This window comes from Lissotriton helveticus, chromosome 6 (genome assembly GCF_964261635.1).
Source record: "Lissotriton helveticus chromosome 6, aLisHel1.1, whole genome shotgun sequence".
Lineage (NCBI taxonomy): Eukaryota > Metazoa > Chordata > Amphibia > Caudata > Salamandridae > Lissotriton > Lissotriton helveticus.
In genome coordinates, this window is record NC_136067.1 from 2,050,581,838 (window position 1) to 2,050,603,728 (window position 21,891).

At 43.8% G+C, this 21,891-nt stretch overlaps 1 protein-coding gene across 2 annotated transcripts in view; it reads right to left on the minus strand.

The window, feature by feature from the left end:
- Positions 1–21,891, minus strand: part of GTF3C2 (general transcription factor IIIC subunit 2) — a 718,613-nt gene that overhangs the window by 611,769 nt on the left and 84,953 nt on the right. For both annotated transcript variants that reach the window (XM_078650100.1, XM_078650097.1), the window contains exon 3: positions 18,285–18,657. In XM_078650100.1, coding sequence (XP_078506226.1) covers positions 18,285–18,657 — 373 coding nt within the window. The remainder of the gene's footprint in view (positions 1–18,284; positions 18,658–21,891) is intronic.

Consider the following 21,891-nt stretch of genomic DNA (forward strand, 5'->3'; position numbering starts at 1 on the left):
ATACTTATACCTTTAAGGTGCCGAGATTGACGTAAGGATGGACATAGATACGTCAATAAAGATGTCATACGACCAGGTCGTTAGCACATTCTTTTGCTGAAGTTCTCGGTGAAATCAAAACAATGGCCGCAGGGTTTTTCCCAGGTCTGTCATAGGTTTGATTTGTTTTGAGAACTCCGTATGCCTTATCAGGGGCTGGAGGAATATCGCTTGTCTAATTAGATGGCAAGCGTTATGACCTAATCAGATAACACGTTCCTGTGCCGTAGTGTGGCTTTATCAGATAACGGTTCCTGCATCATGGGGGTTTTCTGCCTCATGGGATGGCTGCTAGTTAACTTGTTAGTTTGTTAACCAGAATAGGGTCAGGAATAGGGGGATCGATACAGAACCTATAGGAATACATCACACCCACTCCACACTAACTATGGACATATTTATTAATCTATGCATAGTAAAACATACTGTAGAGTATCGTGTATACCTTACCACCCCAAAATACATAAATGCATTTTGAAATTATCAAATATACGGAAAAAACAGTCATATGTAATATGCACTCAAGCTGTAGAATAATGCTAAAGTAATCACGCATATCTATACATTATCACTAATTGGTATATGAGAATTTACACATGAAATGGCTCTTAATACAGAAAAGAAGTTCGAGACCATATCACCACAGAATAAAATAATTATGAACATACCAGCGGGCAGCTAATGTCTATAAGCTATCTAAAATTAGAAATTTTAGTTCTCTAAGAATAGTTCTTACTTTAAGCAGAAGATAGTGTCCCGAAAAATATGCAAAAATATTTTGGGGCTGCTGAAAAAATTGCTGGCCGTGAACTGGAGGGAAAATTGTTCATGGTATTTTGCTTTTCTAGTTGAAGGCCAAATTCAGGGAACGCCGTGTACGAGCTTGCTCAAAAAGTCTATTTCTGCTCTGGTGAGAACATCATATCATTTAGACTCTCGAAAAAGTTGTCAACAGCTTCCTGGGAGAGTTCCACTAACTCGGAAATAGGTGTAACCATGCATTTGTGCGCATGATTGTCTCCATTGACATTTTGATTTGGATTGCTGACAGAAGGTCGTACCTGATCGATGCTGCTTTCATCTTGAACTTCACTACCCCTTAATCGTAGTGGTGAAGCTTCCACGAATGCCGTCATCAGGATTGGAAGCCGTTGAGGGCAGCACAAAGCATGAGCCTTTGTTGGACTCAACAATGTTTCTGCATCCATTGGCGCATCCGATTTTAGCGTCAGACAGGTGTCTAACACGCATTCTTCTCCGCATAGCAGGCACCTTAATACAGGTAAAACACATCGTTGCCACATTGGTCGAAATGATAGAAACCAAGTCATGTTCAGGTCTCTAAGCCGGGATAGTCCCAGGATTTTTGATATCCGGTCCCGGTATCCAATGGCTAGGATTGTTTCTTCCCTTGTCGCAGGTGTTTTGTCTGTGACATGGTTTGCCATAACAAAATATAAGGACTAAGAATAGGATTCCTGCAATTAGTCCCAAAATGAGGGGAAGTCCGCCAAAAATCGAATGGACGAAATCTGGAAAAATACCCAGTATGGCTTTGAATGGTGTTAATGCCATCGAAAATACTGTCTTAAATACTTTTGAGACTCCACTGGTATCAGAAATATTTAAGATTTCATTCAGGATTTCTGCGAAATGTATGGGGGAATTAGTTGATAACAATGAATGTATCTCTGCAGTCGTCTTTGCGACTTGGAGATCATACGTTTCTTTTGATGACGTGAGCCTTGTCGGCGTCTGAAGAAGCACTGTTTTCATTCTGCTTAAAGTATCTATTCGAATAGAAGTAATTTTCAAGTTGGGCCATGCCCTTGCCTCCCTGTCTGGAAAGGAGCTGGGGAACAATAAGCGTCCACAGCACTTGACCTTCGCAGTCGTAGTTACGAGATAAGGAGTCCCGGGCATAAGACTACAGCATCTGCGATCTACAATTAGAATGTTACTCCCATTATAGAGTCTCTGAAAGAATGGTTCTATCTCTGTTGCAGGTGCGCCTAGCTGGTGACATGAAAGGTTATTTGAGTTCCCTTCACAGGCTCCATGCAAACTAATTCCGTTACACAGAAGTGTACCGCTTAGTGACATCGCACAATTATTGCCACTAAAAAACACTTTCTGTCCTTTATTACCGACACATGCATGTGAATAGGGCAGGTTCCATGTTGTTTTAATGTACCCTTTTCCCAATTTTTCGTACATGCCAGCCTGTATATATTTTTGGCAGTATTGAAACCTGAAGGTTGATATTGGAATATTAATTATCCCATGTATTATCCATTCACTGACAGGTCGTTCTGACATTGTCACTGGTAATCTTTCGAGTTTCTCAATGCTCAGGATTGTATAATCAGCACCCTTTTGTGCCATACTGATTTGTCTATCAGTAAGGTTAAAGATATGGAATAGTGACGTTGTGTTGATTAAACGCCAAGGCACATAGCCTGAACGCAGATTTTGTAACGTCCAGCCAAGCTGTACAATAGAGCGCAATTGGGACTGACCGTGTTGTAATAACAGTAAGTCTTGCGATATTATGTCGATTGCTGAAGACACAATGCTGTCCAGAGAAACAATTCTGGAGGACAGAGTCATTAACCCATTGTCCACTACAGAAAGTGATTTTTCCAAATTAATACGGTCAATTTCCCGTATCCTTTCTGCTGTCTCAATTTGAGTAACCTTCCAGGCCTCATTGTATGCTGCATATACAGAGGCTGCTATGAAACGCTTTTGACGCTGTTTGCGTGGTCCCATAGTGAAATCACGCAAGTCAGCACCATCAGTAAGTAAAGTTAGGTGTTGCTTAATTTCTGCCAGTGTGGAAGTTTGTAGCCATTGAAGGCATAATTTGCCCACACTGTAGGTGGTTATTATTCCTGGGTGTTGTCTTTGGGAATATCTAGGGTCTGGCCTGGTCATTTTGAACCCCTGTGTTTTATTCAGGAATCTGTCTTGACAGTTATTAGTATCTGTGGGCCAGATCAACCACTGTGTCCAATCTGGATGTGTTCTGTTTTGGTTTAATACATAATTTACGTCTATCTCTTCATCTGTAGAGCTATTGCTGTTCATTGTTGGTTTTGGAATAGACGGTTTGTTTAAGTCTTTGATTTTGGCTAAGCCAAGACAGGTAGTTTGTTGAACAGTGTCATTTAAAAATATAATTTGTTCTGGGATCATGCAGGCTCTAAACAAAGATTCTATACCCTGTACTTGCCATTCTTTTGTGCCCCAAACACTCTTTACTTCAACATTTTTGTCCCAATAATCAAAACCAAAAGTATTCATTTGTTCAAAGAATGAGTCTGAATATATCAATTTCGTGTTTGTTATCATTGTCTTTGTCCCTGTCTTATTTGACAATTTGAAATAAAATGTTTCAGCATTACTTATGTTAAAACCTGAAAAGTATGAATATTTGTCGTAAACGGTTCTTGAGCTTCCTTTTGGAGGGGTTGCACAATGTTCCCATTGATTATAATTTAAAACATTTCTAGGTTGTGCAGATCTATGTAAAAAATGGTTACCATAGTGGTTGTAGCAATACATACTATCATAATTTGTAGAACCCTGCAAATAATCATGTTTGGTAAATTTAGCAGACATCACTAAGTCAGACATCATATTGTTTATACTTTCAAAGTCCCAATCATCAGCAAATGAGCTTGGTTTTACAAAGTCACTCAATGAGATTTTAATTTGCTGTGGATATTTCAGGATTTCAACCGGACCATAGATTTCGTAGTCAGTGTTGTCCCATGCTACCCCACCCGGTATAGGATTGGCTGTGAAGTTGACTGAAGAAAGTTCTCTTTTCTCGACGTGTGAAGATGTGTGTGGTTTGAGGATCAAGTTGATTTTCTGACTTGCTGTGTCCATTTTAGCATATTTTCCCTCAATGAAGCGTCCCAAAGTTAGTATCATGATGAGCCAAAGTATGAGGATAAATGCACCAAAACCCACCCAAAATTCGATCCATGGAGAAATTAGATATGTTTCTTTCAGTTGTTACAAAAATACTTTAGCTTTATCTTTAAAGGTTTTTGATGATGGCTGTGTCTTTGATTCACTGAAGCCTTCAGAGGAATCATCGAAGTTTATGAAGTAGCCGGATGCAGTTCTGTCAATTGTTCCAATTGCTACAGGATTACTGTTTCTTGCATAGTCGTTTGTTACTTCATTATAGGTTGGTGTGTCTCTGCTAAATGTTTTTATTTGGGTGTTCAGAGGTCTAAGTTCCATTGCATTGTTGCATAGTCCTTGTTGTAGATCTGTAGGCGTTTCGAATGTGATCAGCCTCTTAGATTGAACCTCTGTGTTTGTAGCAAATCTTGGTGTTCTACTACTTATCGGGAGTCCACTTGGCCTACTATTTGTTATCGGCCACATGATTGTGGTTTTACCAGGTCGATGGATACAACTCGGTTCTCCTTTTTACCAGCAAGTGGCGGTAGTACTACTGATCTTGTCCCGTTGACAGACAAGACAGGAACTGCTTTTCTGTAAGAAGGCCCAAATTCCTTCTTTACCGCGATCTTTTCTCTGACTAGATCCCCGACTTTTGGAATCCAGACAGGTCTTGCTGGGACAGGTGGTGGTTCTTCAGTGGTTGTTGGCTGCTGTTTCAACTTTATGTTGCTCAGGTCTTTTCTTGTTTCATTTAAGTCCTGTAAAATAGCCAAACGATCTTTGATATCAAAGCTTTTTTCCTTTACCACTGAAGTCTGACTGTCAAGGTCAGAGATTAACATCCTAGTTCCAAATAATAATTCGTACGGACTGAATCCCTTCAGAGAATTTCTTGGCAGGTTATTTAGACTACGTTGGACACTTATTAGATGTTTGACCCACCCAGCTCCCGAACCTAATATCCTTTCCGTTATGGATTGCATTATGCCTTGGTTTTTTCTTTACACCATCCCGTATCCCTCAGGAAGGAAGTGAGAAGATTCCCGCTGTGCTATGCTCATTTGGCCATGTTTCCCCTCAGGCTGGAGGGCTAGAGTGAAAACAATGGTCAAACGTAGCATGCTCTTAGCGTATATGCCATTTAGACTCGCAAATCTTTGTATAACAGTCCAGACGTCAGCCGAGTGCTGGTGATCTACATTATAAGTGGAAACTAGCCTGTATATGTTAATCGCAAGCCTTGCTTTTTACTGTTGATTTTTTCTGGAGTGAAACAACACGGTATTACACCGTTTCTCTCACCACTGCGATTCCTGTTGCAGTTTGGGCAGTTTTTTACAAACATGGTGTGATGCAGGCTCATGCCTGGCCACCAGTACCTTGATTGTAATTCTTCCAGAGAATCTTTTAGTTTGAGGTGTCTGAGACCCTCGCCCATATGTGCGTCTGCGATTAACAAGTTATTCCTGTCCATGTTTGGAATCACTCTATCCCCCACTCCAGGGATTCGAGCAAAAGGGACGGAGTTTGCATCGATTATGTATGTGTAATTGAGTGGATAGTTGATCGGTAGCGCTGAGCAGTCGCCTTTTGATGACATTTTCACCGCCAGCACTGTTTCACCGTCAATATACTTCACTGTACGCTTTTTCCGAACTACGGAAGCCGATTTAGTTGCTACCGCTGTGGCTGTCTCAGCCAATGAATTCCCTGCAACGTGAACGCCATAACGCTGATGACTCAGTGAGTGTGTCACGTGAGTCTTTGGTAGTTCTTTTTGTAAAAGAGCTATTTGTTCCCAGAGCAGTTTCTGCTTTATTGTTGCATCTGTGTCATCTTTGTAACTGTTTTGAGTCCATGTCTGCAAATCGTTGTTATATGATTTGACGCAGTAATATGAATCGGACACTATAAGTGTCGGGAATTCGCGAGCGCCATTTTCAATGCTATTATTTCAGTCTGTTGTTCTGAATTAGTTTCTACTGAGTGTGTTTTTGTTAATAGAGGTTTTAGTTTACCTCCGCGCCACACTTCTTTTGTTATCTCACATGTGGGATTATATGCTTTTTCTCCCCAAACGGAGGGTTGAGCATGTCCGTCTGTATAGATTACACAAGCGTATTGTCGTAAGGGCAGAATGTCGATTGGCAGAGGGAATGTTCTTTCATATTCTAGATTTTTTAGTTCCTCTAGTTCTGGATCAAAGTAGTAGTATACTTTGTCCGTTGTAATGGAATTCACCCATTGTATCCATTCCGGATTCAATGTTGTTGTTGGTAAATTACACGGTGTTGTTAATGCCTCAAAAGCTGATTCTGCTGTTCTGACTGTGATACGTCTACCGTCAGCTTGATCTTTTTCTCTAGCTATTGCGGTTTGAACTGCATGAACAATTTTTTCTTTAATGCTGAATTTCTGTTCAGCTTCTGTGTACAAGTGTGATTTGAATGCAATTGGTACCTTTTCTCCCTCATTAGAGGTCAGGTATGTGAATCCGCATCTTCCTGGGATGACTCGAATCACAAGATTGCGTGTGTTATCACGTGTTTCTAATTTTGTTTTAATTAGCATGTCTGTTTGTAAGGATCTCAGAATTTCTGTGTGTATTTGAGTCCAATTGGTTCTTTTAAAATCTGGTTTTATTAGATCATAAAGGGGTTTGACCCTTTCTGCGTAATTTGCAATGTATGTTCTTCCGAAATTTAGGAAGCCTAGAATTGACTGTAGGTTTTTTAGTGTTCTAGGTGCTTGGAGTACGGCACATTTCTCTAGGAAATTGTCAGCCAGGCTTTTGCCTTCACTTGATAATTCATATCCTAAGAACAGGACTGTCAGATGGGCAATTCTGGATTTTTTAAAGTTGAATTTGTAACCCTCTGCTGCGAACCCAAGTACTATGGTGTTCACTCTCTTCAAGTGAGTCTCCAAGTCATCATCTGTTAAGTATATGTCGTCGACATACGATAATGCTTCGTCATCATATGTTTGTAGTAATTCTGTTACTTTCGCTGAGAATACTCCCGGGCTGTTCTTGTACCCCTGGGCTAACCGACAGAATTGTTTTTGAATGCCATTTATTGAGAACGCAGACAAATATCTGCTCTCTGGTGCTATGTTTTGACAAAAGAATCCATTAGAGATGTCTAATGTTGTTTTGTATTTTTTGCGCACTATGTTATTCATTAGTGCGGCACTATGCGAGTTTTGTACTGCAAAAGTTTTGCAACATGAGTTAAGGTGTCGGTAATCCAAAACTAGACGATATGAATTGTCTGGTTTGGAGACCGGAAACAAAAGGGTTGTTCATTTGTGAGGTGCAAGTTTCAATCACCCCCTGGTATTCTAGCTGATCTAGTATTTCATTTACCTGTTTTTTAGCTTCTTGCTTAATTGGGTACTGCCTCTGTGCAGTAGGTTGTGATTTTAACTGGATTTTGTGAGGAGGAGAGTCCTCATCCCATCCTACATGATTTTTATATAAAGCAGGAGCTTGAGCTACTGCCCACTTTCTGGCAAGTGTGTATTTTTTATGAATTGGGATATGATTTGAGAAGGAAGGCATAATTATTTCTTCGCCATGAGGGCACTCCCTGACAAACTCTGGTGGCCAGTCTTTTTCAGCTAGAAGGATGTCATAGCCCTTGGAGAGATTATCCCAAAATAGTCCCCTTATTTTTCTAGTCTTATCCCCTTCTATACGTAAAGTTATTTCATATATTTTGTGAGGTTTGCTAACTCTGGTGTCTGCAGTTTCCACTTGAAGATATTCATTCGTGTCCACTGTCTCCAGATGATTCATAAGGACTTTGCGAGCTATGCTCACTTCTGCTGCGCTGTCTAGCATTGTCTGAGCCCATTCTCCGTTTTTCAGTTGTGTCCTCAGTATTCTCGGCATTGTTAACTACCTTGATACTGGCTACCTTCTTTTTTGGAAATTGTAATTTCTTTTTTAGATGAGCAGGTTCCTTGTCTTTGGACTTGGCGTGCTCTTCTCTTTGTTCTGATCGTCCTCTTCTTTCCGATTTCTGCGAGGAAGTCTGAAAAGATTGAGAGGGACGTGTATCAATGTCTTGATATCTATCAGGCTTCTTTATATTATCCCTATTTCTAAGGTTATATCTTTTCCCAGAGGGGTCACTCTGGGGTGACCTGTGTCTTTGGTTCGGAGATTTTTCTCTTCGCCTAGGAGACCTTCCTCTGGACTGGAATTTCTTTTCTTTAGGATTGGATTGTTTGTTTCCATCCCAGCTCTTTTTTTGTGATGTTGAGTTATTATTAAAAAATATTTTTTCAGGACTTTCAATCAGTTGTGGTTTTACTGGTATTCCACCTAAACTATCTCTACCTAGTTCCTCATAGGATTTTTCTATGATTCTGGCAATTTCAGCTGGTTGGTCTGCTATATCTGTCTCCTTTAACCTCTGGCGGATCGCCACGTTTGCTTCTTCTCCCTTTATGTTGGCTAGTAATATAGGCGAGACCTGCTTGAAGTCTTTTAGGAATTTCATACCAAGAGTTAAAGCGGGTTCTGGACCATATTCGTCTTGAATTTGTTTTAGCACATCTGGTATTACAGAAATGGATGGAACACCGTGCGTTTTTGTGTAAATGGAAGCAAAGACTGTACCCCAAGTGTCACAGTCCTCAATGTGTGGTGCGATTCCCATTGGAAGACAGATAGTCAGAATCCTGTGTTTTTCTAACGGGGTGGTGTCTGGAAACACAGCCTCTATTTGGGTGATTTTTTGTGCTAACCAGAATGGTATTTGTTCCCGTTTAGCTGGTACTTTACCTAGGCAGGATTGTATGTTCTGTGGTGTAATTTTATTTGTGTTCCCCTGGTGAGGGGTCAGCTGTGGAATTTTAATTGCTGGCTGAATTGTTGAAGTCCGCATCGCATATTGGACTAATTGTCTATGTATCTTTATTAATTGTTTTAGTTGTACTAAAAGATCTGCTGCAGGCATTCTTTCGAACTCTGGATGTGGTGTGTATCCGGCTAGGACCGGCCACGTTGCTCCTGGTCTACCTAAAGGACCGAGCCTGGTGATGTGATTATTATGTTTTAGGGCGCCATTAAATAAGAGCAGGTGCTCTTGAAATTTAAGTGGTACTTCCACCTCCTCGAAAGGAGTATACTCTTCAGGAGATTCCTCTATTTTGTAATAGTGGAAGTACTTTGTTACAGCATTTGCTGCTGGAAAATGTATCCATGAATAGTATACCTCTGTCTGCCGATATTCGTGTGCCTCAATTACGAATATGACTGTACCACCTCTAGGTGTCAGTCCATTTTCTATAAGTTTTAAGGTTATAGATTTCCTTTTGATGACCGGGATGAGTATTATATCCTGGTCTGCTTCTTGCAGTGCAGTATCAGCTGCTGCGAGTTCAGTTACTAATCTAACTGCCTCTCTTTCATCATCACTGTCTACCATTTTACCGACAGGATGGTTACTTTGTTTGTTTGCAGATCAGGTTTTTTATGGAAACAAAGATTAGATGCACAATATTTTGGAACGGTTTATCCTTCAACGTTGACTAAACCAAGTACCATACATAGGAGTTTCCTCCTGCGAGGTTTGGCGGATATTACCTTTCACCCACTCCAGACGTCTTTGGAGTATTATGGGAAAAAGGGGTCTGAGTGAGAAAGCACGACTGAGTTACTCTAAATGTCTTACGTTAGTTTTATCGCCCTTCCAAACGCGTTGGGCGCCATGTAGTGTAGTTCCTATTATCCCAATAGGCTCTGCGCATTGGAATAATACCTTCAATAGTATAGGCCTAGACCAGACGTTAACTAGGTCTACTACTGTCGATATTAGACTTAAAGTTTTGGGTTTGCCAGCTAGCTCAGAGTTCACTAGAAACTTTCTCGAATAGGCAAGGAGGAGTTGAACCTCCCTGGATAGACAAGAAGGGATTTAGTTTCTGACAACCATAGAACATGACAACTTTGCTCTCCCCTAATCAAGAGTGTATCTCAAGAGTCGTGTGAACAAAAGGCAATTTATTTTACTCAGTCAGTACGTGCATTCTTAGTCTCATCAGATTGTAGAGAAAAGGAAGAGACGGGCGTGTTCAATAAAAGATGTTATTTATTGATCAGTCTCTTTTCTCATACAAGAGAAATGGATCGATATTATTGCAATACTTATGGTTAAGTAAAGTGCATACATTAAAAGCAGAAGTATAAAATAGTACTGTAAAAACATTGATATGGTTTCTAAGCCATATGAAGGTTTAAAATGAATAAAATATATTACATACACATTTGACTAATCGTACTCAACTGGTGTTTCTAACTACGCCTACCCCGTGTACCTGACCTACGCCTAATACGTGGGCGGGAATAGAAAGTTACAGTTTAAGTTAAGTTTGTTTTTGCCAAGTGACTGACTAAAGAATTCTCTGTGAGGGGTTATTCAGTTCTGTACCTGGAATCTAGGATGGATGAGGGATGGTATCTCTCGTCTCTGGTCTCGATATTCCAGGCTGCCTGCGAGGGCTACCCGGAAGCGCCGGAGCTGGATTTCTCGGCAGGAGAAAAACGGCTTCTCGTTCTCAGCGTGTCAGGAAGGCGGGGCTGCGCCAGCGGGGTCTGCTCTGCTCTGGGCTTCGGCAAGTCTGGCTGCTCCGATCTCGTCACCACCGCGTGTGTTTGCATAGGGCAATATCGGTAATATTTATACCTTTAAGGTGCCGAGATTGACGTAAGGATGGACATAGATACGTCAATAAAGATGTCATACGACCAGGTCGTTAGCACATTCTTTTGCTGAAGTTCTCGGTGAAATCAAAACAATGGCCGCAGGGTTTTTCCCAGGTCTGTCATAGGTTTGATTTGTTTTGAGAACTCCGTATGCCTTATCAGGGGCTGGAGGAATATCGCTTGTCTAATTAGATGGCAAGCGTTATGACCTAATCAGATAACACGTTCCTGTGCCGTAGTGTGGCTTTATCAGATAACGGTTCCTGCATCATGGGGGTTTTCTGCCTCATGGGATGGCTGCTAGTTAACTTGTTAGTTTGTTAACCAGAATAGGGTCAGGAATAGGGGGATCGATACAGAACCTATAGGAATACATCACATTCTTAGGCACGCTTTACAAGTCCTGATTGATTGATTGAAATGCGTTCCCTTGCAAGGAGTGCTATAAAAATACTTTAAATAATAGAGTGAAGAAAGGAAAGAAAGATGAGCTAACAGTTCATGAATTGTCTTAGTACCTTTGCAATATACACAATTGAGTGTGGAAATGGAAAGAAATATGTTGGCGGTACTATTCATGTTCTGAAATGAGGCACTGTGAAGCATATTCGATCAACTGATAATAGTTATCTAACACACACTCAGTGTACTTTTCTGCAGAACACAATTCAATCTGGCAGGGCTTCGGACTTGAGGCAATCAATTGAGTACTAAACTGCCTGTGTATGGCCGGCACTTGCCCAGTCCCCACCCAGAGCTCCCTGCTCCTGTGAAGCGGCGCTGACCGGGGACCCCCGCCTACCAGGGTGGTGTGTGCGCTGAGCCTGGCAGGGGCCATTGAGGAATCCGCGCAACTGCACGAGGTTTCAGGACGAGCCGGGGAAAGCCAGCAGAGCCCGGCAGCGCACATGTGGCCTGACTACGGCCCATTTGTGCAAGTGTTCTTCAGCAGTAGTGACAAGCCTTCAAACTGTGGGTGCAACGCACCCCGATATATATGGCCTGCTTTGTGGGGAGAGTTGCAGTCAGAGGCCTTTGTACCACTATACCCTACGTGCCCCCATCTTTGACTCTGCCCACCCATTCCAGCTCCCTGGTAATAAACACAGGCACTTGTGTATGTACACCACGGATGCAGAGGGGGCGAAATTACACATACTCCTACATTGCTACAGTGTGCTCTTGTTGATCACTGGAGATTATTGCTGTACATCCTGTTTTCCACGCTTTCACCAGTGCCCGCAACACTGCATCTCATTCAGGCCTGTTTGGCAGGATTATCAGCTGGACTACTAGCCCATGATAATCAGCTTTAACTTCAAATTAATATCCAGCGTTTGCTGGTGATACAATGGGTAAAACGGACGCCAAACAACAGTGTCTCAAGTTTGGAAAAAAACATCAATAGTGCCAGCAATGCCTACTACTCAGCAGTCGGAGGGGATAGTGGCCGGAGGGGAAAACTCTCCTCCTGCTGAAGATATTAGAAGGCAATCCTTCTGGAGTTGTAAACAAGCCTCTCGGCTATTGACACAAACTAGATTTGTTGACCAGACACATGGACACCATGAATAAATGCATATACAGCAGAAGCGGTTGAGGGATGCCGAACAGCGTATTTCTGATGTAGAAGATGTGCACACCCAACAGGCTAAAACTCTAGAGGAGTTGAAAGAAGAACTGCACAAAGTGCAAATGAAGAATGAAGATTTGGAAGCTAGATCCAGAAGGAACAATGCATGCATACTTGGAATCCTTGAATCCCTGAAACTACTGCGATGGGGCGAGTTGATTATGTGGGAAAACTGCTCTTTACGCTCTTTGGGGTTGAACATTTCTCCTAGTCTTTCATGATAGAAAGAGGTAATAGATCTCTGGCACCTCAACCTATCCCAGCAGCTTCCCCTAGACATCTTATCGTTAAGTTTTTAAATTACAAGGATAGAGACCAGGTGCTTCGCTAAGCCCGGGAGGCAAAGGAGATCTGACATGAATGGATGCATTTTAGGTCGGCAGCTCCCTTCAGTCAAAGACTTAGTGACATAAACGGACTTGAAAGGCAGTACGTCCCTCCCTTCCACCCTACCTGTTTGCAAACAACCACCCCTAGCATAAAAAGTCCCGTAGGCTAAAGTGGCGGGTTCAACCATCTAACTCAAACTAGGTCTCCTGTGGGTCAGCTTACGAGTATGAGCACTGCCACTCTCTATCCCCTTACTCAAGTTCAGTGTACTCTTGCCTCTGATTCCCCGCCAACAAATGAGTCTAGCTCTAACTCTAACAAAACCATGTCTACAGGCTTATCTGGAAGTTCCACGTCCTCTCTGCGCAAACCCATGATTTCCAATCAGGCTTAAGAACATACTGACTTCACAAAACTACAAATTATTTCATGGAACGTGGCGGGACTTAAATCTAAAACCTCCCTTCCAGCTTGGAATGGTTTAATAAACAATTACGACATCTGTCTCTTACAAGAAACCTGGTCTGTGAACTTTGTCCATAGACCAGGCTATCTTAATTTTTTTCTCCCAGCTATTCCTGGCTAAAGGGGAAGGGCCGCAGGAGTTTTGGTAATGTGGGTTAGAAATTCCTTAAACTGTACTATTCACCAACTTAAAATGGACTCCCTAGACGTACTGGGCTTTCAACCTGACAGTGGCAACCATACTCTGATAACTATTCTTAATATCTATGTAAGTGGGGCTAGACAGGGCTAAGTATCAAGCACTTTACAAACTCTTGAGCAGGTCCTCGACTCACTTCCCCCAACAATATTTTCTTATTTTAGGGGGGATTTTAATCTCACATTTGAGCCACTGGATGATCAAGATGTGTACATGACAGATGACAAAGATGCCACTTGGGCAGTTCCGCTTTTAGAAATTCAAGTAATTCATACCTAGGTATGTTCAGAAATGTATTTAAAGGCACTTACCATTTAGTATGGCTTGAAGACACTCAACGGTTGTACCAAATCGGACATCATGGGTGCCCACACCTATAACAAGCCCTCTCTCACAAACATATAGACTACATTTTGGTTGACTTGAGATTATGGCCTACAGTCATTGATAGGACTGTGTTAGAAACAATCAATAGTGACCACAATACCTTATCTTCACTGTCTAAACCCTTTTGTGAGTTCAGTCCAATTCCTATTTACCGTCACTTGCTAGAGAGGCTTTTTTGACAGCAGATAAACAACATCTGAAATAGCCTCAGATTGCTACATGCCCAGAAATATTTGCAACAATTCAGGAAGATCTCAACTCAGTACTCATGCAGGGAGAGTGGGGACAAGCTAGGACGTCTGATCAATTGATCTTGATTCATGAGGCATTTATTGTACAGGATTTATCCCTTTCTACAATTTTAAATGCAACACTTCGACAGGCCAAAACCAAGCAGTAGTCATGGTACAACGAATAATGTCAAGCAGCAAATCATTTACTAGTCAAGGCCATGAAAATCAAAATGTAAATGTAAATGCTGGCATTTGTAGAGCGCACAGCTACCTCCAACAGAAGTGTCCCGGCGCTGTCTGTATACCGCTTAGGAACCCTTCCTGGCTTTTCCCTGTGAAATGTCCACTCCTGGGCACCCCCAAGGTGAAGCCAGGCATCCCAGCGCTGTTGGGGCAGTTGTGGAGATTAAGCAAGCTATTGCCCAGAGTTGCAGAGTGGGACCCATGATTAGAATAGACACCGAGGCGAGAATTATCAGGTCCGAGGAAATTGAGCCCAAGTCCCGCCGAGGCGGGTATTGAACCCTGGTCCCAGACCAGACCTCTGCATCAGGGTCTGCCGCTCTAACCATTTGAGCCACACTTCTCCATGGCCAGATATGGCCAGCATCCCAGTTCTAAGGAAGGCATATACAAAGGCTATATTACGCATGCTAAAACAGACTGGTGCGAACGGAGGTGGAGGGCGGTTTTGGATACGTGCCCCATTGGTGGCTCATTTAAATTCTGGGCACTGGTGGCACAGGATCGCTCTAGTGTTGCTCAAAACGTGGCCCTAAATGTGGCTGCTTCTGACTGGGTGAAATACTTTGGAAATGTATATTCTGGCAATCCCAATGACTCCATAGTATCAAAAGATTTTTCAGCTCTCCAGACTGGCATCAACCCCATGCCATTGTTTGAAATTATAGATATTTTACAGTCCTTGAACGCAGTTCTGCTTGACGGCATTCCAGCAGATATTTTTTTAGCCGACACTGAACCTTGGTCTCATTACATCCTAGCATTGGCCAATGCAATCGCAGCGAGGTCATCCATTCCCGACTCATGGAAGGATGCCATAGTCTTACCAATATATAAAAAGGCGACCATTCATTACCTTTTAATTACAGGTCAATAAGCCTTATTGTATACATTCAGAAAATCTGTGGACGTTGCCTGCTCTATAAAATACAAAACTGGATGAAGAAGACAAACATTCTAAGCCCATTTGAAGCGTGCTTTCAATCAAGGGTTTCAACGATTGACCAGGTTTTTAGTTTCATTTTTATCTACTGGAGAACCGTTTTGATTGGCAGAGGCAGCCTTTATGTCGCATTTGTCGATTTAAAATCGGCTTTCGACCTGATCCCGAGACCCAAACTCTGGAGTGCCTAGCTGCCCTAGGAATGCCTCTTGATATCTTATTGCTTCTAATCCGCCTGCATAGAGATAACCAGGCACGAATGCAAAGGGGAGTGGGAACATGCTCAGTTGACGGAAAGGGTACCTATGTCTAAAGGTGTCCGCCAAGGCGGTGTCTTGGCAACCACCCTGTTCTCACTATTCATGAACGACATTGTATCCTTTTTGTCTCAAGTAGAAGCAGATGATCCTTCTTTGTCTAGCCTTAAGACACTGATGCTTTTCTTTGCAGACAACACCTTGTTTATTTCTAAGACTCCGTCAGGCCTTCAGAAACTTCTGACCCGCTTTAACAAGTTCTGTGAGGATCGGGATTTGGAAATCAACAACTCCAAAGCCAAGGTGATATTTTTCAATCAGCACAGATCTTTTTAGGGCAAATTAACCTTAAGAGGTGTTCTTTAGAGAAGTTAGATTCCTTTGTATACCTGGGGGTGACATTTGCAGGGGGGATGCCTTGGCATCTCCATATTGATAAGGCGACAACGAAGCAGATCACAGGAGTAATACTTTAAGAGTTTTCGACATCCTATACTAAACCAATTTCTCCCACACTAAAGATCTATGGTCAGCCCTGTATGCGGCCTAACTGTGGGGGTTCTCAAAACAAGACAATATTAGAAGAGCTGAGAACAAATTCCTTAGGAATCTTGTATCTCTCCCAGTAAGTACCCCACTATTTCTTCTGTTTAGCGACCATGGGGTCTCCAAGGTTACATATAAAATTCGTTTGCATCCAGTGCTGTTTTGGAGACGTGTGGACTACCCCCGAACTTGCCCGCTACGCTGAGTGACTGCAGGATGTTATGAAGGCCGACCATTTCAACAAAATTCCTTGGTTTAAAAATATGAAGACAGCCCTATACTTGTTAGGGCTCCATGACTTGTGAGAACATCCGGACACATCTGTCTTTTCTTACAAGCCGCGATGAAAAGCTATACTGGACCTTTGTGATGTCTGAGAATTTGCGGAGGCTGCCATCACCAAGCAAACCAGTGATTTTATGGATTTTAAGCCCATCAGTGGGTCGGAGCAATTTTGGGATATAGTGCTTGTACCACTCCATAGGAAGCTTTCATTTTACAATTTCGCAAAGGCACTCTCTCTCTCTTCCCGTGTATTTTTCGTGGCTATATCAGGACTTTAATGTAAATCATCATGTATGAAAGGCAGATATAAGATGTCAATGAATGAAGGTGAAATTATCAATGTTTGCATAAACGGCTGCATAACAGTATGGAACTATCTGGTTAGGTGAGAACAATCACAGTCTGCGTCACACACAGTAGCCATTTCCACTTTAGTGCCCGTGGGCAGAAATTCAACTTGACCTACAGGTTGCTCCACAGGCTGAACAGATCTAGTACCATAACAGTGTTACACTCAAGTTGATATGTCGCAGCATCAGGAAGAGATTAAAAAGAATGATCACTTTTGAAAGTGAATCTGTAATCTCCAGAACTACAGATGTAAAAGGTACAGGTCTCCTTAAATGACATGGATTACACACAAAATCCCTTTCTTAAGCAGGTGTCAATGAAAAACACACCTGTGTTCAATGAAATAAACACCTGTGTTTAAGGATTTGGTAGAAAACCAATCAAGATTCATGGAGCATTTAGTATTTGAGGTCTCATCAACACAGAGTGCTTTAAACCTGTTGGAGGAATTAGCGACCCTCTATGGTTCCATTATGTCCTTAACGGTTTTGAATATGCTGCCTGGTTCGGTAAGTTTTCAAACCTCGTGACTAGGTTCTGTAGACCTCAGTGTGGCCCATGTGATTGTGCTCCTGACTGGTGGTTATAGAGAGGGAGGTGATCCTAATCTTACCCAAAGTGGGTCGTGTCTCTACAAGGGCAGATCTGGGCTTCGCACTGCATGTGGGTACCGGCCACTCCCTACAGGAAAGTGCGCACAGGAGTTCTCTGAAGTCTCCTCCGCAGCCCATTGTCTCCTCCAGGTGCTGTGTTGCCAGCAGTGCCCCAGACTCTAGATGCAGGCGCCGCACTGCACCACCTCCACAATATCTCCACCCACCACGGGGAATTAGGAAGGCCCTTTCTCACAGCAAGGCCTGGAGGGATGGGTGGGATCCCTCTGTTGCCGCCTTATTTTGCTGTACTAGTAAAGAGCCTAACGCAGTCCGATGGGCCACAGAGCACAAGGGGCACAGCTCCAGCTTCCCACAGGATCCATGGGCCGCTCTATCCTCAGTACATGATGGGCCTCACATCCACACTGGGCCTGCTCCAGGACACCTGGCTCTCTCTGCACTACATTCAAGCCAGCTCACTTGGGTCTCCCCTTGCTTCAGGAGTGAGTAGCCATGGCGCCACCCCCTTTAGATGTGCTCCAGTATACAGAATACAGACAGATTCTTGCTCGGCATGGTGGAACCCCCAGGCTCTGTGAAAGTGCAGCTTACACTGTTGTCATCTTTGACATGCCCTGTGCATATAAAAACCAAGGCTAGACAGTAATCACATGCTTTTCATTAACTGTATACATTGAAATGTTTAACTGAGAATAAAAATTAGTCTACTGAAATGGGTTCCGAGTGAACCATTGTGGTTGCTTTATGATACATGTCCAGGTTCCTAATGGAATAAAGGCAGCTCTTGTTTCTCAGCAACATCTAGATCATGAGACAAAAGGCAAGGGTGTGACCAGCACATGAAGGGGAAGTTCTCTCTGGATCCCTGAACAAAAATTTAAAGTAAGACATCTTTTTGTATACGGACTGTGGTGGAAGCATGCCCAAACCGTATCGAAAACGGAAGGAAGAACATCAAATAAGAAGAGTGGAAGCAGATAAAGAAAGGTGAGCTACAGATATCAGTATATTATAGAACCTGAAGCAGTGCAAGTGGAAATGGGCAGATCACTTCTCTTACTAAACAAGGAATTAAAAACGTAACTAGAAATAAAAAGCTAGTATGATAACTTACTGTGAGGCTAAACCGTCCCAAACCTCTTCGTAGACTCTTCATCTCAGGATCATGCCCATCATTCAACAAATCTCGCTCATCCTCAAGTATCTCATCATTATCCCGTTTTAGTAACTCCTCAGACAATACAAAGTCTGCGTCCTGAGACACATCATCCTCATCCCAGTCAGTCTTTTTCTTCTTCCGCCCTCGTTTCTTTTGGACTGGACTCCTTGGTTCAGGGTCGGGCTCGGGCTCAGCCTCAGCCTCAGCTTCAGCTTCCGGCTCTGGCTCCGCCTCCGGTGTCTCATCTTTGTCAGGCTCATTGGCAGTGGCTGGAGGTGGACATGATGACGTGAGCTCTGCTGCCAATTCTTGAAGGTACACCATAGCCCTGTTCACGAAAAGAAACCACAAGCTAAGGCCAAAGCAGTGAGAAATCAACACAAATTGACAGTAAGGGTGAGTTCTACGAGTGCAGCACATCATTTCACAGCTAGCTCAATGTTACCAGTTAAGAAAAGATGTCCATCTACGTTTAATTTCATTCAACCTATAAACACATTTATGTCTAAGGACAAGCCACTAGTTCCAAGCCTCAAGATACATGCAGGTTACCACTGCTGAATATCAAACAAGAACAGAGCGAATGCCTTATAAAGTTAGTAATATACTATACGAAGGTAGGATTCTTCTGCATGGTTACTCCCACTTTTTGCCTGGTGCTAAGCTGTATTTTGACAAGTCTGACTGGGATCCTGCTAATCAGGGCCCCAGTCTATCAGCTTTCTCTCCTAAATTGTTGTGTTGGGTACTTCGGTACACTCCAGATTGTCAACTGGGGTACCCTTATCAGTTCCTAGTATATGGTACTAAGGTACCCAGGGCATTGGTACCCCAGAGGTCTCCCATGGGCTGAAGCATGCATTATGCCACCCATGGGAGACCATGAAAAATAGAACTACAGGACTGCCATTGCAGCCTGTCTAAGTTGGTGCATGCATCACTTACTAAAGATATAGGTTTACTATATCTAAGGGTCACTGCACTTAAAACCTATAAGTCACCCCTATAGAAGGCCTTTACAATCCTGAAGGCAGGGTGCTTGGTTCTAAGTGAGAGGGTGCCCTTGAATAAGCAGGACACCCCTACAGCCTACGGAGTCCATTCTCCCCGGTTGTCAGTGAAGCACCAATATACTATATAGAGGGACACCACGTAATTACGTGATGACCATCTCGAAAACAGCTGCAACTAATCCTATCATGTTTGGTATCAAACATGTTGGAATCATAGCCCACACCGTAAACGGTGTGGGAGGTATGATTCCAAGCACTGGAAGAGCCCTCCGTTAGGTTCTCAGTGTTCCCTGTACCTGTCTTCTAGACCAAATGGTTGCTGCCGACCAGTGACACATTTCTGCCCTCCTGCTGCTGAGTCAAGCTCGAGCAGAGGAAGGTGGAACAATAGGCATACTGCCACAGGGAGGTGTGACCACCTCCCAGACAGGATTTAGTGTATTGGGACCAGGTGGGTGCGCTTGCCAACACCAGAAAGTCGCGGGGCATACTTTATGTCCCCGTGCATAGTCCAATTCAAACCAATTCTGGGAGCCATTGGCTCCCTCTCTGGTGCGAAACTGGACAAAGGACATGGGAGTAACCTCCCCCCTGTCCAGACCTTCACCCTGGGAGGGTGCCCTGAATCTTCCCAACCATTTCCCTAGAGTACTTAAGGGCTTACCTGGAGGGTATGTCCCGAGAATCGTCGTGGGATAAGATTCAGATCAGACACCACTGCACCTCTACCATCTGGGCACACTGAACTACATTTGGGCCGGACTTCGTCTCCCTTCCAGTCTACTGCATCGTCTGTGCCTGTGCATCATACAGAAACCTTCCAAGTCCCGTGAAGCATCAAAGACACCTGAAGTAATCTCCCTTGGAGAAAAGGAGTCACTCCCCTGCATTTGCAGGCACCGCAACTAGGTCAACCGGTCTGCAGATCCTGAGCTCCTCCGGACTCCGTGGGCTTTGTGTTAGAAGCGGAAGTTCCCGCGCGCACCGCTGTTGTCAAGGGCGTGACCCGGACCCCCCCGCTCCCACGTTAGGCCAAGAAAGGACACCGTCCGAGACAGCCCTGCTAACCCCCTTAGAAGCTTGACACGAGCAGCCAGGCTTATCTCCAAGGCACGAGTGTTCACTATGTGCAACCACGCCCACAGCAATCCCAATGATGTTACCACAAATGCACTCCACACGAGTTTGTATAAAACGAGCATGCTTTATATAAAAAGATATACGAAATGACCACACGTTTCAACTCCCACATATATTCACTGGGTAATATTGTTTCCGGTGGGTTGGGTGGTCCTAATCCCCAACCACCGCTTCTAACCAACAGTAACGCTGACTTTTAACCGTTCTCAACAGGCTAGGTACGTCGTATCACTAGATTCACACATGTTGCAAAATATAAGGAATACTTCACTACTTAACGATGGGTTCCTGTACAGTACCACAGTGAAACAATGAAATGCGTGGTGTCAAGATCATGTACTGAGTCAACACAAGATAATGCAACTCGGTTCGCTACCAGCATGCCCTGTTCAAGGAAGGAATACAGCAATACGTCACGCTGCAATTATGTACAGTACAATAGGAACCAATTCAATGCGTATCACCACCAGCATGCCTTGTGCACAGAAGGAATAAGGTAATGCGTCACAGTGCAATTCAGTACAGTGCAGTAATCAATCAATGCAGTGTGCTACCCGATGATCCTGTATCTTGCAAGGGAAACATAACGTAGTGCGTAGCGCACTAACCCCTGAGTTTGTTATGCCCCTCTAGTGTCAGCCGTTGTTAAATAGTTCGTTAGCAGCAAATATGCAAAGTGTTATACAACTGTTTTTAGAAGCATGAGACCGGTTGCCCCCAACACGGATCAACAATGACACCCAAGTTCCACTCCGGGCCCTGGTCTCTGTACTGCCCCGTCCAGAACCAGCACAGACCGAGATCTGAGCCGGAGGAACACGTGCACACAGTTGCCAGCAGCGAGAGGCCGAGAGAGTGTCCCTCCGGGGTCGCACACCGCCCCAGGCGATGATTCTCTTTACCTGGGGAGGCGCGACCCCACTCTCCTCTCCTGCTGCAGCGGCTTGGCCTTACACCCGAACCTCGTCACCACGGGCAAGGCGCGCTTGGGCCGGTAGTTCAGCTCCAGCAGGGCTGCCGGTCCGGGCCGCCAATGTTCAGCACAAACTCCTTCCACAAAGCCTTCCACACGACACTGATGCTACCTCGCATAGCCTTAAAGGGCCCGAACACTTAGCCCTCCTCTCCAGAGGCTGTTAGGACTTCATCCCTGGTGCTTACCGCTCACCAGTACTCCTCACCAGCACCTTCGACACTCACACCCGGCGCGTCCGAGACTCACTCCGTGTCCTGGTGCACACGGTCTTCCGGCGCTCTCCACTAACGCCCGGGTCGCACCACGACACGCACACTGCGTGTCTGAGTCTCACCTCTCCATCACACACTGACCCGCGTGTCGGAGTCTCACTCCTCCTTAGTGCCCATGATGTCCCGGCACTCTCCACCAGTGCCTGGACTGCACTGCGACA